At 42.1% G+C, this 12777-nt stretch overlaps 1 protein-coding gene across 2 annotated transcripts in view; it reads left to right on the forward strand.

Annotated features, from left to right (window-relative positions):
• Window positions 1-12777, forward strand: part of dnah10 (dynein axonemal heavy chain 10) — a 313740-nt gene that overhangs the window by 278410 nt on the left and 22553 nt on the right. For both annotated transcript variants that reach the window (XM_042101375.1, XM_042101376.1), the window contains 2 exons: window positions 9095-9249; window positions 9362-9545. In XM_042101375.1, coding sequence (XP_041957309.1) covers window positions 9095-9249; window positions 9362-9545 — 339 coding nt within the window. The remainder of the gene's footprint in view (window positions 1-9094; window positions 9250-9361; window positions 9546-12777) is intronic.

Raw genomic sequence — 12777 nt, forward strand, 5'->3', positions numbered from 1 at the left:
TCATTTTGATGTCTCTCTTTTTAATAACCTGACTTGGCTTTCTTGGAGAAAGACATTGCACCAGCAGCACAACAATTGGCGGTCCACTACTAGCGATGCTCAACTAAATAAACAAAAGATAGACCTTATGAATCGTGCAGGCGGACTAAACCATTTAGCTCTTTAGCAAGGGAGAGTGAGAGTGACCTTAGACAGTTTTCACTGTTTTGTATACAAAATCCAGTCAGTCAAACTTTAAATTTCGTCTGACATTCATTTTGACATTTAATTTGGAAGTTAAAATATTCAGGTAAAATAAATATATGGTGGACATATAGTCATATATATTTTCAGTAATTAGCTTAAACTTCCAGTGAGTCTATTCGAAATTTTCACCACACATTATATTAACACACATATAAAAAATCCAAAACATAAGAGTTATGTGTATTTTCACTAGTTCGCCCTTCTATATGATTGCTTCAGCTAGACTAGAATGTATGGGAGAAGTGCGTGTTTGGCAAGGTAGCTGTCCGTGGTCCTGGAGTGCCTGGAGCGGATATCGCGATAGAGCGATGACCGCTTGCACCCCCCTGTGTAAGGAGGATGAGTAACAGGGCAATTGGTGAAATGGAGGAGTAGGGGGAGGAGGGGGGATGATTTCGCGAACGTCGGAGCGTGTGACGTATGGAAAAGGAGGTCGGCTTAAATAGGCCTACCCTGCGGCGGCAGTGGGTGAGTTAATTGCTGTCAATCATCCCGAAGGCTCCACCCGAACTTTGTTTATAAAACATCATAAAGTGGAATGACACAGGAAAAAAGTATTGAACGTGCCTACTGAAATTTCTTCAATACTTTGTGGAAAAGCCTTTAGGCAGCTTCAAGACATTCCCTGTATGACAAAAGGTATTAGTCACAGTATCAGGTGTGATTTTGGTCCATTGTTCTAAACAGATTCCAGGGGTCCCTCTTGTGAATCCTGATCTTTAGTTACTTCCAGAACTGTTTAATTGAATTTAATTGAATTGGCTGCCTTCAAGTCTTTCTGGAGCTTTCTCCGAGTGGTCCTTGGCTCTTGGAATTGACTATCCTTCTGACACCCTGGTCAGAAATATTGCGTGGCCGGTTGATGATGCAGTGATGTTTCTTCCACTTGCAGATAATGGCTCCCATGCTGCTTACTGAAGATTCTGAAGTTTTGAAATGCATCTGTAACCAGTTTCATTGATATGTTTTGCAACAATAAGGTTGCAAAGGTCTTGGGAGAGCTTTTTGCTTTTATCCATCATGAAATGTTTCTTGTGTGACACCTTGGTAATGAACCCCCCCCCCCCCCCCAGTTCAACGCCCTTTAATCTGCTGAACCTTCTGCTCATTTCCAAATATAAAAAAAACTCTCTGCAACTCAACTTTAGCCTGCCTGCCTCAGCTGCCTGTGAGGGGCTTTTCAGTTGTGCTGGATTACTGTTCATTGCAAAGCTACGCAAGGATGAGTGCAACTAACTTTGAAAATCAACTACTGCTCAAACTTAAAGGAGAACTCCGGTGATTTTTCACATAGATCTCCATTTCTCAACGTCACCGAGTACTGTCGGTATGAACAAAACTGAAACAATCGGTTTTACCTAGCTCGAGTTGCTGCAGCTACAGCGCTACACACTAGGAGCATGAACATGGCTGCCTTAACTGCTGGTTGCAGCAACTCGAGCTAGGACCAAAGTCCTTTTCAGGCAAGTACCTCCACTCCACTCGGCGGCCATATTGCAAAACTTTTTGGGCACTTATCGTGCATCTATTTCGGCAGAAATGCGTGTGCGTAAGGCTTCACGACACCAATCTTGCTCCAGCAGCGAGGTCACAACAGATGATTGGCACGATGTCTTCACAGCACACCACATGATTGGTGTGGTGTCAAATCCACATGAAATAATACAAACTCAAAAGAAGTCCGCACACCGTGGATGTATACTGCAGATGATGGCTTTAATGCACTCCGGAGCATTAGTGAAGCAAGCAAGTAAGTGAAAGCTAAGCTAAGCAAAGTGAGCAGTGAGCTAAGTAAGATAACATCCTCTGGCTGTTGTCCAGCCTTTATACCCCTTCAAGTCATCCCAGACAAGACACTCTATGTTTACAGATAACTGACCAAGTAACGTATGGTACTTCACCTTTGCTCTCTCTTCCTGTTATTCATACATTCTTTCGGTTTTGCCATTCTTTAGGTTTTGCTTACATTTCCTGGCACCAAACCTTATCTATGCCATTTTCTGCCAGGCCTGCTCTTTCACTTAAACCAGTCTTCCTTTCCCACACTGAACATACTACAGACTTCAGTTTCACAAAACAATGATATTACACAGAATAAAGATACTACATAAAAGATATATAAACTAAAGGATATATTTCAATAAAAATCACGACATTGGCTCAATGTATTTTACAACACACCACATGATTGGCTCAATGTATTCACATGTCAACGTTTTGCCGCGGAAGGGTTGTGATATTTTGTAGACAACTGACTAACCCCATGCATTACTATGGAGGATTTTTTGAGTGCTGTATCTCCTCATTAGAAAGTCTCTGGTAAAACTGGTTGTTCTGGTACCCCCCCCCCCCCCCCCCAAAAAAAAAAAAAAGTAACTAAGTAACATTTACTTAAAGTACATTTTAAATGAACTACTTTTTACTTTTACTTAAGTACATTTTCAGATCGGTATTTTAACTTGTACTTGAGTAATATTTCATCAAGGTATTGGTACTTTTACTTGAGTACAATATTTTCGTACTTTTTCCACCTCTGTGCGGATGGGCTATTATTTCAACCGTAACTGCATAGCAAAACTTATCATCCATCCGCCATCCATCTGCACCAAAAATTTTTGACCAATTTTTAAACCCGCACCCGCCCACCATCCGCTGGTTGTTTTAATGTATATGGGTGATGCGGTGCTGCTGACGTAAGGCTAGAAAGCTCTTGTCTGTTCTAGAAAGACTGATCCAATGCAGCAAATATATTAAAAGGCTAAAGTCCTTCATTGGCTATGTTGTAACCTATCCCCAGAATATCAGCAGCAAACTCAGTCTCTGTCTTGCAAAACAGTCTCCAAATAAAACGCACATCGGCCTGTAGCCTACAATTTTATCATTGTAATAAAAAACGCAACTTGGCACATAATTTCAACATGCTGCTATTTAGCCTACTAATAAATGCCTATTGTACTAAATAAAATCCTTAATACATCCTTCATAAAAAAAAAAAGTAATTCACATTATAGGCTACTTTACGCACGTCATGTCAGGGTGACACTATGACAAGCCTGCTCTGAAGACTCCCTTTCATTTTGACTGCATGGGAAGAGAGCGCGTAAAAATTAATTTTATACCAGCAGGCCGATCGGAAAACTATGGCGCCTCGATATTAAAGAAACGCGACTATTCATTCCGAAAGTCCACCGCACAACAGTGCAACGTGCATGTTCACATTTTTAGTAGCCTAACAACCACCAAACTTGCTTGCTTGCCTTACACATCTAGGTTTTCCGACTATTTTTCTTACCTTCTTTTTTCCGCTGTGGATGTTATTGAGCTTGTAGAAGTTTTAACTCTTACGTTCTGAACATCTCACACTGCCATTGCCCGATGTCATTTCTGAGTCATATCACTCCATAATCTGTCTCTCTTTTAAATGCCTATTCCCTGAATGGTAGGCTACAATGACTATGTGTTTTATATATAATATCAAAACAAAATAACCCAGTCAGTCTCATATACGAGATGTTTAGGCCTCCAATACTGGCAGCTGGGCTCATGGGGTTGCAGATTTGCTTAGTGGCCTACCAAGGCTCTGCAACGAGACGCGACATGGGAGATGAATCATCGGTCAACTTGCACTGTAGCCTATTCTACTTTCTTATTGCACACTGAAGAGGAAAAAATGCTGGTAGGCTACGATAGGCTACTTAATTTACACTTTTGTTACCTTTAGTGTGTGTGTATGCGTGAGAGGGGTTGCTCAGTGAAACATCGGAATACACCAATTTCGCAACACCATCTCTGATAGTAGCCTAGGCCTGAACAAAACAACTTAAACTTAAATAGGTTAACATCACTCTAAGTTCGCCTTCAAGCAAGGAAAACGATGATTTGAAGACATCTGTTTCGTTGGAAGGGCAAGGGGTAGCAGCAGGGCAACACAGAGACAGACCCGATGGCAGGGCTGTTATGAGAGTATTAAAATATGGGATATTCTACGGGAAAACATTAAAACGGCAAGACGCGGGGGGAAGTTAAAATACGAAACACGGAAAAAGTTGGCATGCATTGTTTCAGTCCCCGTGCACAGGGATTATTTGTCATATTATTAATCACATATGATTATTTGTTAAATTGTGCAAACAGGCGCAACACATTTGAAAAGGAAGGACTGGTAGCATGCAAGCTCACGGGAAAGATTGATTTAAGAACGTTATCACAGTGTGTGACTGTGGTGCAAAGCAGCGCGGGCGGAAGACAGCGACAATTGGCAGGGGAGGGTCATGTCTTTTTTAACAATTCTGTCGGAGGGTCATTGAACAATTTCTAGCAGGAAAGGGAGGGTCATGCAACTTTTGACTGAAGCACTCAAAATTCCTCCGGTGGCCCCTTCAATAAATAACGAACAGTCCCTAGATTGCTGCTGGGCTATATCTTGGTTAATGTCTGTTAACAACTGGTCAAACGCGTAGCCTATCTCGCGGTTGCATCCATTACAAACAAACATGCAATGTGAACGTCTGGGATTGGGAAGAGCACTAAATCTTCTACTGAATAAGCACGAAGTCTTACGAAACCTTTAAATGAAAAACACTCTTTAATAATCAAAAAACTAAACCGCTAATGAAGTAAACTTGTGACCATCAAAAATCGTTTATCGCCTGTAACTCCGTGATAACAGGACGTAACAGGAAGGCATTTGGCTGAGCAACGAGGCTAATATGCTCTATATTTTTTCCAAATGATGTCTGTCTATCATCGTTGCACTCGGAGAAAACCAGAATGTTTAATTTGTCCTGTGTTTCTTCTACGGTTGCAAACGGGATTCACTCGCAGTTAACCAAATATTTCTTTATTAGGGAAGGGCAGGCATATTTCTGGATATTAAATTATTTCTAAACCAGTCTGCTAAAGTCTGTAGTGAAGTCTGTGTAGGGTATTCCAGGCTCCATTTCTTTTTACGAGACACCCTGCTCACTTGAGCCATCTACCGGTTGTTTGGGTTGTTGCAGCGTCTCACTGGGAAAATACAAATTAAAGTCGCGTGATCCCACGTGCGGACCGCAAGTGAAGCTGGCCAAGTCGAAGCACTGCCCACTATATATATATATATATATATATATATATATATATATATATAAAATGTATATTATGGGGTGTTAGCAGTGCAAGGTCATAGGTGAAACAGTGTAGGAGTAAATGTAAACAGGTAAACAGTGCAGTAGTAAAAAGTAAACAGGTAAACTAGTAACAGCTAAAGTGCAAATGCTAGACAGGAGGTGAAGTTTTGTTAAGCAGTGTTACATCCTCTCGAGAGAAGCTGTACCTGAGCCTGCTGGTGCGGGAGCGCAGGCTCCTGTATCGCCTGCCAGATGGGAGTAGACTGAAAAGACCATGGTTTGGGCGGGTGGCATCCTTGACAATGGATTTGTCTTTTTTTTATGTTTATGATATGTGTCGTGGTTGGAGGGGATTTGGGAGCCAATAGTCCTTTGGGCAGATTTCACTACTCTTGTAGTGCCTTGCGATCAGCAGCGTTGCAGTTGCCGTACCATACAGAGATGCAGTTAGTGAATATGCTCTCAATGGTACAACGGTAGAAGTCTGTTATCTACCGTCTACCGTCCGGTAGATAGTTCCATGTCAAATCAGCCTAGAAAATCGCCACGTTTCATTTTCCATTGGTCCTATTACACTTTCTAACTTGAGGAGACAAGTTTTAACCCTTTAAAGATGTTGGTGAAAACACCAGCAAACTGCTCCGAGCAGGCTCGCAACACACGTCCGGGAACTCCATCAGGGCCAGCAGCTTTCCGAGCATTCACCCTGCCCAGGATGTCGCAGACCTCTGAGGTGGAAAATTGGAGTATGTCCTTGTCTGGTGAAACAGCTGACTTAAAGGCTGTCTTGTTTTCCCGGTCAAATCGAGCATAGAAGTGGTTCAGCTCGTCTGGGAGGGAAGTAGAGGAGGGTAGGGAAGAGTTGCAAGGGGATTTGTTGGTGATTGTATGTAGGCCTTGCCACATACGCCGTGGGTCGGAGGAGTTGAAGTGCTCTTCAATCCTTTTCTTGAAGGTGTGTTTGGCCCTGGATATTCCTTTCCTCAGGTTGGATCTGGCTGAGCTGTAGGCGTCCTAGTCTCCCGACCTGAAGGCTGCATCCCTAGCCTTGAGGAGAAGGTGAACTTCTTTGTTCATCCAGGGTTTCAGGTTAGGGTATAGTTTCACTGTTTTATGTGTAGTCATGGGCGGACTGGCCATCTGGCATACCGGGCATTTTCCCGGTGGGCCGACGCACATTTTGGGCCGATAGAATAGGCTATGGGCTATATATAATTGATTCATTTTGGCCAACGGCCCATTGGTTACATTTCCATATTGACACTCGATCCAATAACAGCTCACGTCAGGCACCCCTCGCATTTTGGTGCAGAGCCAGGATTCTGTGAGCGCTTCAAAAGTTAATTGAAGTTGCCTACACGAAATTTCAGCGGGTGTCGGTAGTGACAATAGTGCAAAAGTAACACCTTCAAAAATACAATATTGCAAGTAGGCTAGCATATGTCAGCAACATGTTGAAGTTCGTTGAGTTTGAACGAGGATGTAAGCAAGCATACAGAGCAGAGGGATAGTGAGCAGGTGGAGAGTGCGAGCCTAGTTGAGGCTACATGATAAGAACTCAGTGGTGGAGTAGGTAGGCTATGTGTGACATTCCATGCTGACGATGATGATTATGATGACTTATTAATTGCGATATTGTAATGATATGGTAATGATAACATAGTAAGGCCGTGCTGTGATTATAATAACAAATAGCGCAACTTAAATGTTCTAAATGAATGATTTGCAAACCCGGACAGCAAAAGAGTGTCAAATCGATGTTAATTGTTGGTCAGATATTGATCAGTTTCCGTCAGACGCCCAAAATTCAACATCGATGGCGTGAGTGATGGCTGGTCTCTCAAAGTAGAGCGTCAAAAAGGTTCTATCTTGGAAGGGTTATCATGTTAAAGATGGGCTAAAAGACTGTAGACTGACGGAAATGTAGGCTACAAAACATCAAGTCATATTCATCATGCACAAGCCAACTAAGCTATATACAACCTATACTATAGGCTACTGGAAGACATTAAAGATAATTAGTTAATGTAGCTATACTGTTCCAAAATGTAGGCTACCAGCAATGTAGGTAGGTAGTATTAACCTGAGACGAAATTCATCTGGCGAGAGTCAGGTTAAGGTAGTATAGCCTACCGGAATAAAATATTTCCAGCATCAGCCCTGTTTATTTCGTGTTGTTTCAGTTGTCCTACAGTGATTAATGTCCACGACCATCTAGGTAATTTAGTCAGTTGAGCATTTTATAGTTTAAATGTAGCCTATTGAAAAATTTGAATTGATACTTTGAATTCAAGCAGAAACTCTTCTTTAATAATTGCTTGTATAGCCTACTTGAATATGGAGAGTATGTGCTCCATGGCTACCTCTAATCAGTCAGAGTGATGGCCAATGAGGCCTACATCACTTTCAGTGCTCCATAACAGTTGAAAATATGCATATTTAATAGTAATGCAAAGATTTTGTATTTAATTAGGTGTGCCCGACCGATTTGAGGGCCGCTTGGGCCAAATATGCCAGGGCCGATTTTTGGTCCCAATCCACCCCTGTGTATAGTCATTCCCTCTACACACTTGTTGTGCATGTTGTCCATGGTGGCGTCAGCAGCAAACACATTCCAGTCAGTTAATATTATCTAGTAATTATTCTAGTCCAGTCAATAATATCAAATTAATTATTTCAAACACACTGAATGACTAATCTATCCAATGACGGATCATCATTCATTTAGTGTTGAGATGTTGTTCATTGAGTGAGATAAGATCCAAATTGCGGGGATAGCCAGAACAGATGAAACACATTTTAATCAAACATAATTTACAAAGATATTGTATCACACTGAAAGCTTGTATTTTGTCACTAGCAACCTATATCTGTCCAATTGACCTGTCACTAAGCCCCGCCCCCCATTGTTACCGGGTGAAACTCGGACAAACATACCAGACTTGATTAGAAATACATTATGGAGAATGGCAGCTGACAGTATATCAAAGCAGGCTTTGAGGACGATTTGGTTGATTAAGGATTTAATTTCCTCCAGAAGCAATCAAAAGTGACTTAATTATGCTATGGAGGGGTATATTCAAATGTATAGGCCTATAACGGGCAGCCGTGGCCTACTGGTTAGCACTTCGGACCTGTAACTGGAGGGTTGCCGGTTCGAACCCCGACCAGCAGGCACGACTGTGTGTGAGCAAGGCACCTAACCCCTCACTGCTCCCTGAGTGCCGCTGTTGATGCAGGCAGCTTACTGCGCCTGGATTAGTGTGTGCTTCACCTCACTGTACACTGTGTGCTGAGTGTGTTTCACTAATTCACGGATTGGGATAAATGCAGAGACCAAATTTCCCTCACGGGATCAAAAGAGTATACTTATACATATACTTATACTGTGAACACTGAACTTCATAGGATTTGTATAGAAGATAGCTGCCATTGGTGCAAAAAAATGCGATTGGTCGAAAAATCATTTGGCTTGGATATGAAACATTTTGAACATGCCATTTTTCATACAAATGTTATAAAAGATGAAAACGCTTATTTTTCTGATCCCATGTTTCCACCACTATGTCTTAAACCTTTTGGCATGTGGCAGTGCCATTTTCAGTCAAAACAAATATATTGGTCAATAGAAAACCAACATTAAATCAACATTTGCCAGGGGTATGAATATTTTTGTTCCTAACTGTGTGTGTGTGTGTGTATGGAATTCCCTAACCTACTTGCTTTTTTATTCACCACAGTGGTGTGATTTGGATAACCTGGAGCAGGCTCCCTATCCAATGACTTACAACAACATTTTGGCACCCTTCCAGAAGCTTCTTCTTCTGCGATGCTTTCGTTTAGACCGTGTCTACCGTGCAGTTAGTGACTATGTCACTGTTACTATGGGAGAAAAGTAAGGAAAGTGATTATACTCAAGCAAATAAACAGATAATACACATTGTTTGCATGCACACAATGTCAAAAATATTCACACCATAAATATTCCTGCCTGTCTTTACAACCAGGTATGTACAGCCACCTGTAATCAGTTTTGAAGCCATATATGAACAGAGCTCCCCCAACTCGCCCATAGTGTTTATTCTCAGCCCGGGATCTGAACCAGCCAGTGATCTAATGAAGCTGGCTGAGCGATCAGGTTTTGGGGGCAGTAAGCTAAAGTTTCTTGCCATGGGACAAGGCCAAGAGAAGGTACTGTATAACAAAATTACTCTGTTAAATAAACACTACTTATTGTTGCGACGGAATGTTTGGCTGACTGTAATTATGTATTTGTATCGTTCACAAACACTTGGGGGTAGCCTATCAAGACCAGTGAAATGTGTCAACTCTCTTACTCTTACTAGGAGGCCTTGGATGGCATTGGAAATTAACAGTAACTGCAAATGCTGGATACTTGATGTGCAATTGTCTATGTATGTTAGGGGTCCAAGCAGTGAAGGTGCTGGAATCCTATTTTATTTCTTGTTATTATTATGGGATTATTATCTTATTATTATTACAGCCAGGCTACAACGGCAGAGTGTAAAAATAGTTCTAAAAGACTTGGTCTCATGTCTGGTGTAGCCAGTTCTAACGATTATAGTGGAAGCTTCTACTCCACTATAATCTACACACACACACACACACACACACACAAATACACACTCCCATTCACACACTCCTACTTAAACACACTTGCTTGCTTGTGGTTGTCCATCGACTCCGATGATGCCCTTCTGTCTAATAGTCCTATCCTGGAATCACAGGTTCTTTTGCAGGTGGGGCATATATACATGCTGTAGTATTGGTGTTACTGGCAGTCATGGGTGTGTTCTTCCTGATCCTTCTTTGTTGTCTCCTGACTGTTCTTTCCTCCTCCAGTGCTTGGGTCCCAACTAGACACAGCTGCCGCCAAGTGTTGCGGTCAGCAGCCATGTTCTCCAGGTCCCCAGGTTTGATTTTGCACCTCTTAAGCGCTGTCTTCAATTGGTCTTTAAAGCGTTTCTTCTGGCCTCCATCAGAGCGCTGGCCTTGGTGTAGCTGGCCATATGCGGGGCAGATGATTATAGGGCTTATGACATGCCCCAACCAACCAATGCACTAATGGCCCAATCACCTTTGCTTTATGATGACAATACTGACATCTCTCCATTGCTTGTTGTTTTAGACATGCATGAAAACATTTGAAAACAAAACTCACTGCCATATCCGTAATATTTGATCGCTGTTTTGCTACAAATTTTCTTTCACGTAATGAATGCTCACACTAGAAAGTGAAAGTAAGCCTACTATGTGCTCCGTGTCTGTTACTGTATGTTCACGTCCGCAATCGATTATAACATTCCTCAAATGGAGAACACATCCATGTTCTCTTGCGTTATATATGCTGTCATGCTTCTGTATTTGCAAAATTCCTGACGGTTCCTGATCGCTAAACTTTTGTTTTCCTTTCCTGTCGATAGTGGTTGATGTAGAAGCACCTAGACTTCAGCGGTGACAAATCCTGCTGAGAGAGAGAGAGAGAGGCACCCACAAAGTGGTCCTGCCGCGTGTGTGTCTCTACATTAACGTTATCAGACAGCGCTGTAAAATGTGTGCGGGAATTTAGGCCCTGATTTTAAATGCACATCTTTTTTTCTCACGCTCTCTCTGAGGTGGCCTGCCAAGCATTTGCTCTGCTGCCAGCTTGTGCCAATATATCGTCCAAAATGCTTGATTGCATTGCATTCTCCACATTTTTAGCTAAATTTTAATGTACCACAGCAGCATTTATGTTCAGTGAATATTTTGTAAAATGCTTTACAATTAGCGTCGGGCCCTCGTTGGCAGCCTTCGGCTTACCAGCTTGCCACTATTCACTCCTTCGTCTTCATTAACATTCCCGCTAGAATTCTCAATATTTTGGCCTCTGTGTCCAGGTACATAGTCTGTCTGTTCTTGGTCTTGGATTTTGTGAAATAAATGTCTAAATATCACCTGCTTGCCTCAGCTTCAGTCACGTCCTTTTAAAACCGCATCTTTTTCTCTCTCTCGTGAGTATTTAATCTGCTGCCGGCTTGTGACTCCACATCGCCCAAAATTCTTGATTGCATTGCATTCTCCGCATTTTTAGCTACATTTTCATGTACCATATCTGCATTTTTGTTCAGTGAATCTTTTGTAAATTGCTTTACAATTACCGTCGGGCCTAGGCCTACTCTTATCGCCTGGCTTGCCTCAGCTTCGGTCATGTCCTTTTAAAACTGCATCCTTTTCTCTGTCGTGAGCATTTAATCTGCTGCCAGTTTGTGACTCCACATTGCCCAAAATGCTTGATTGCATTGTATTCTCAACATTTTAGCTAAATTTTGGTGTACCACATCAGCATTTTCTTTCAGTGAATCTTTTTTAGCCTAAATTGCTTTACAATTACCTTCTGGCCCTTCTCTTGGCTGCCTTCACTCCTTGGTCTTCAATAACATTAATCTTTTTGGCCTCAATAGTCCAGTTACATAGTCTCTGTCTGTTTTTGGTTTTGGATTTTGTGAAATACATTTCTAAATAATGCGACTTATAGTCCGGTGCGACTCATAAATGTTTTTTTCCTGTTCATAACGCATTTTTTGACTGATGAAACTTATACTCCGGAGCGACTTATAGTCCGGAAAATACGGTACACACCCAGCCAGCCCTAACATTGTGGGCATTGTGGCGCAGTGGTTAGCATCACTAACCTGACTCTCGCCAGATGAATTTCGTTCCGCCTAGCTCCACTCATCCATCTGGGATTGATCCATTGGAGAGGTGTTTCAGAAGGCTGGGCCTTATCAAAAATCCTTGCAATATGATTGGATAAGCCACTTGTTCGTCATCTATTGACGTGCTACTTCAACCACTCACATCGAAGCCAACCCGTGACGCTGATAACAGTCTCACAGTCACTTCTATGCTACGTCACATCTATGAAACTCCTGCCCCGCGTCCTGATTGGCTCTACCATAAAATTTGGTGCCGAAATCACTCTCAACGGAAGCGATCCCAGATGGATGTGAGTGGAGCTAGGCGGAACGAAATTCATCTGGCCGAGAGTCAGGTTATAGCATCACTGCTTTTAATGTAGAAGATCCGATCCGTTCGATTCTAGGGCACTGCCTGTGTTGCCAAGATCTGCACTCAAAAATCTGTAAGACCTGCTGTGCCACTGTGGTTTATAGGCCATGGTGGTGCCTTGACTCGTGCTCAGTTCTCACAATTCTATAATCTCTGTGCCCAAAGGTCTAAGGCTGTGACCTGCAGTTGCCACTGTGGCTTACAGCCATAATTTCTGCAAAATGCAACAAGGATCTCCCTGGTCTTAACTGCTTGGACCCCGATAGTTGCTGCTTGTGGTTATATTTTTAAATTAATATTTTAATAATCTATTATGTATTGTATTTTCAGAGGTGATGAATGTGGATAACTG

This window comes from Alosa sapidissima, chromosome 8, assembly GCF_018492685.1.
Source record: "Alosa sapidissima isolate fAloSap1 chromosome 8, fAloSap1.pri, whole genome shotgun sequence".
In the NCBI taxonomy this organism is placed as follows: domain Eukaryota; kingdom Metazoa; phylum Chordata; class Actinopteri; order Clupeiformes; family Clupeidae; genus Alosa; species Alosa sapidissima.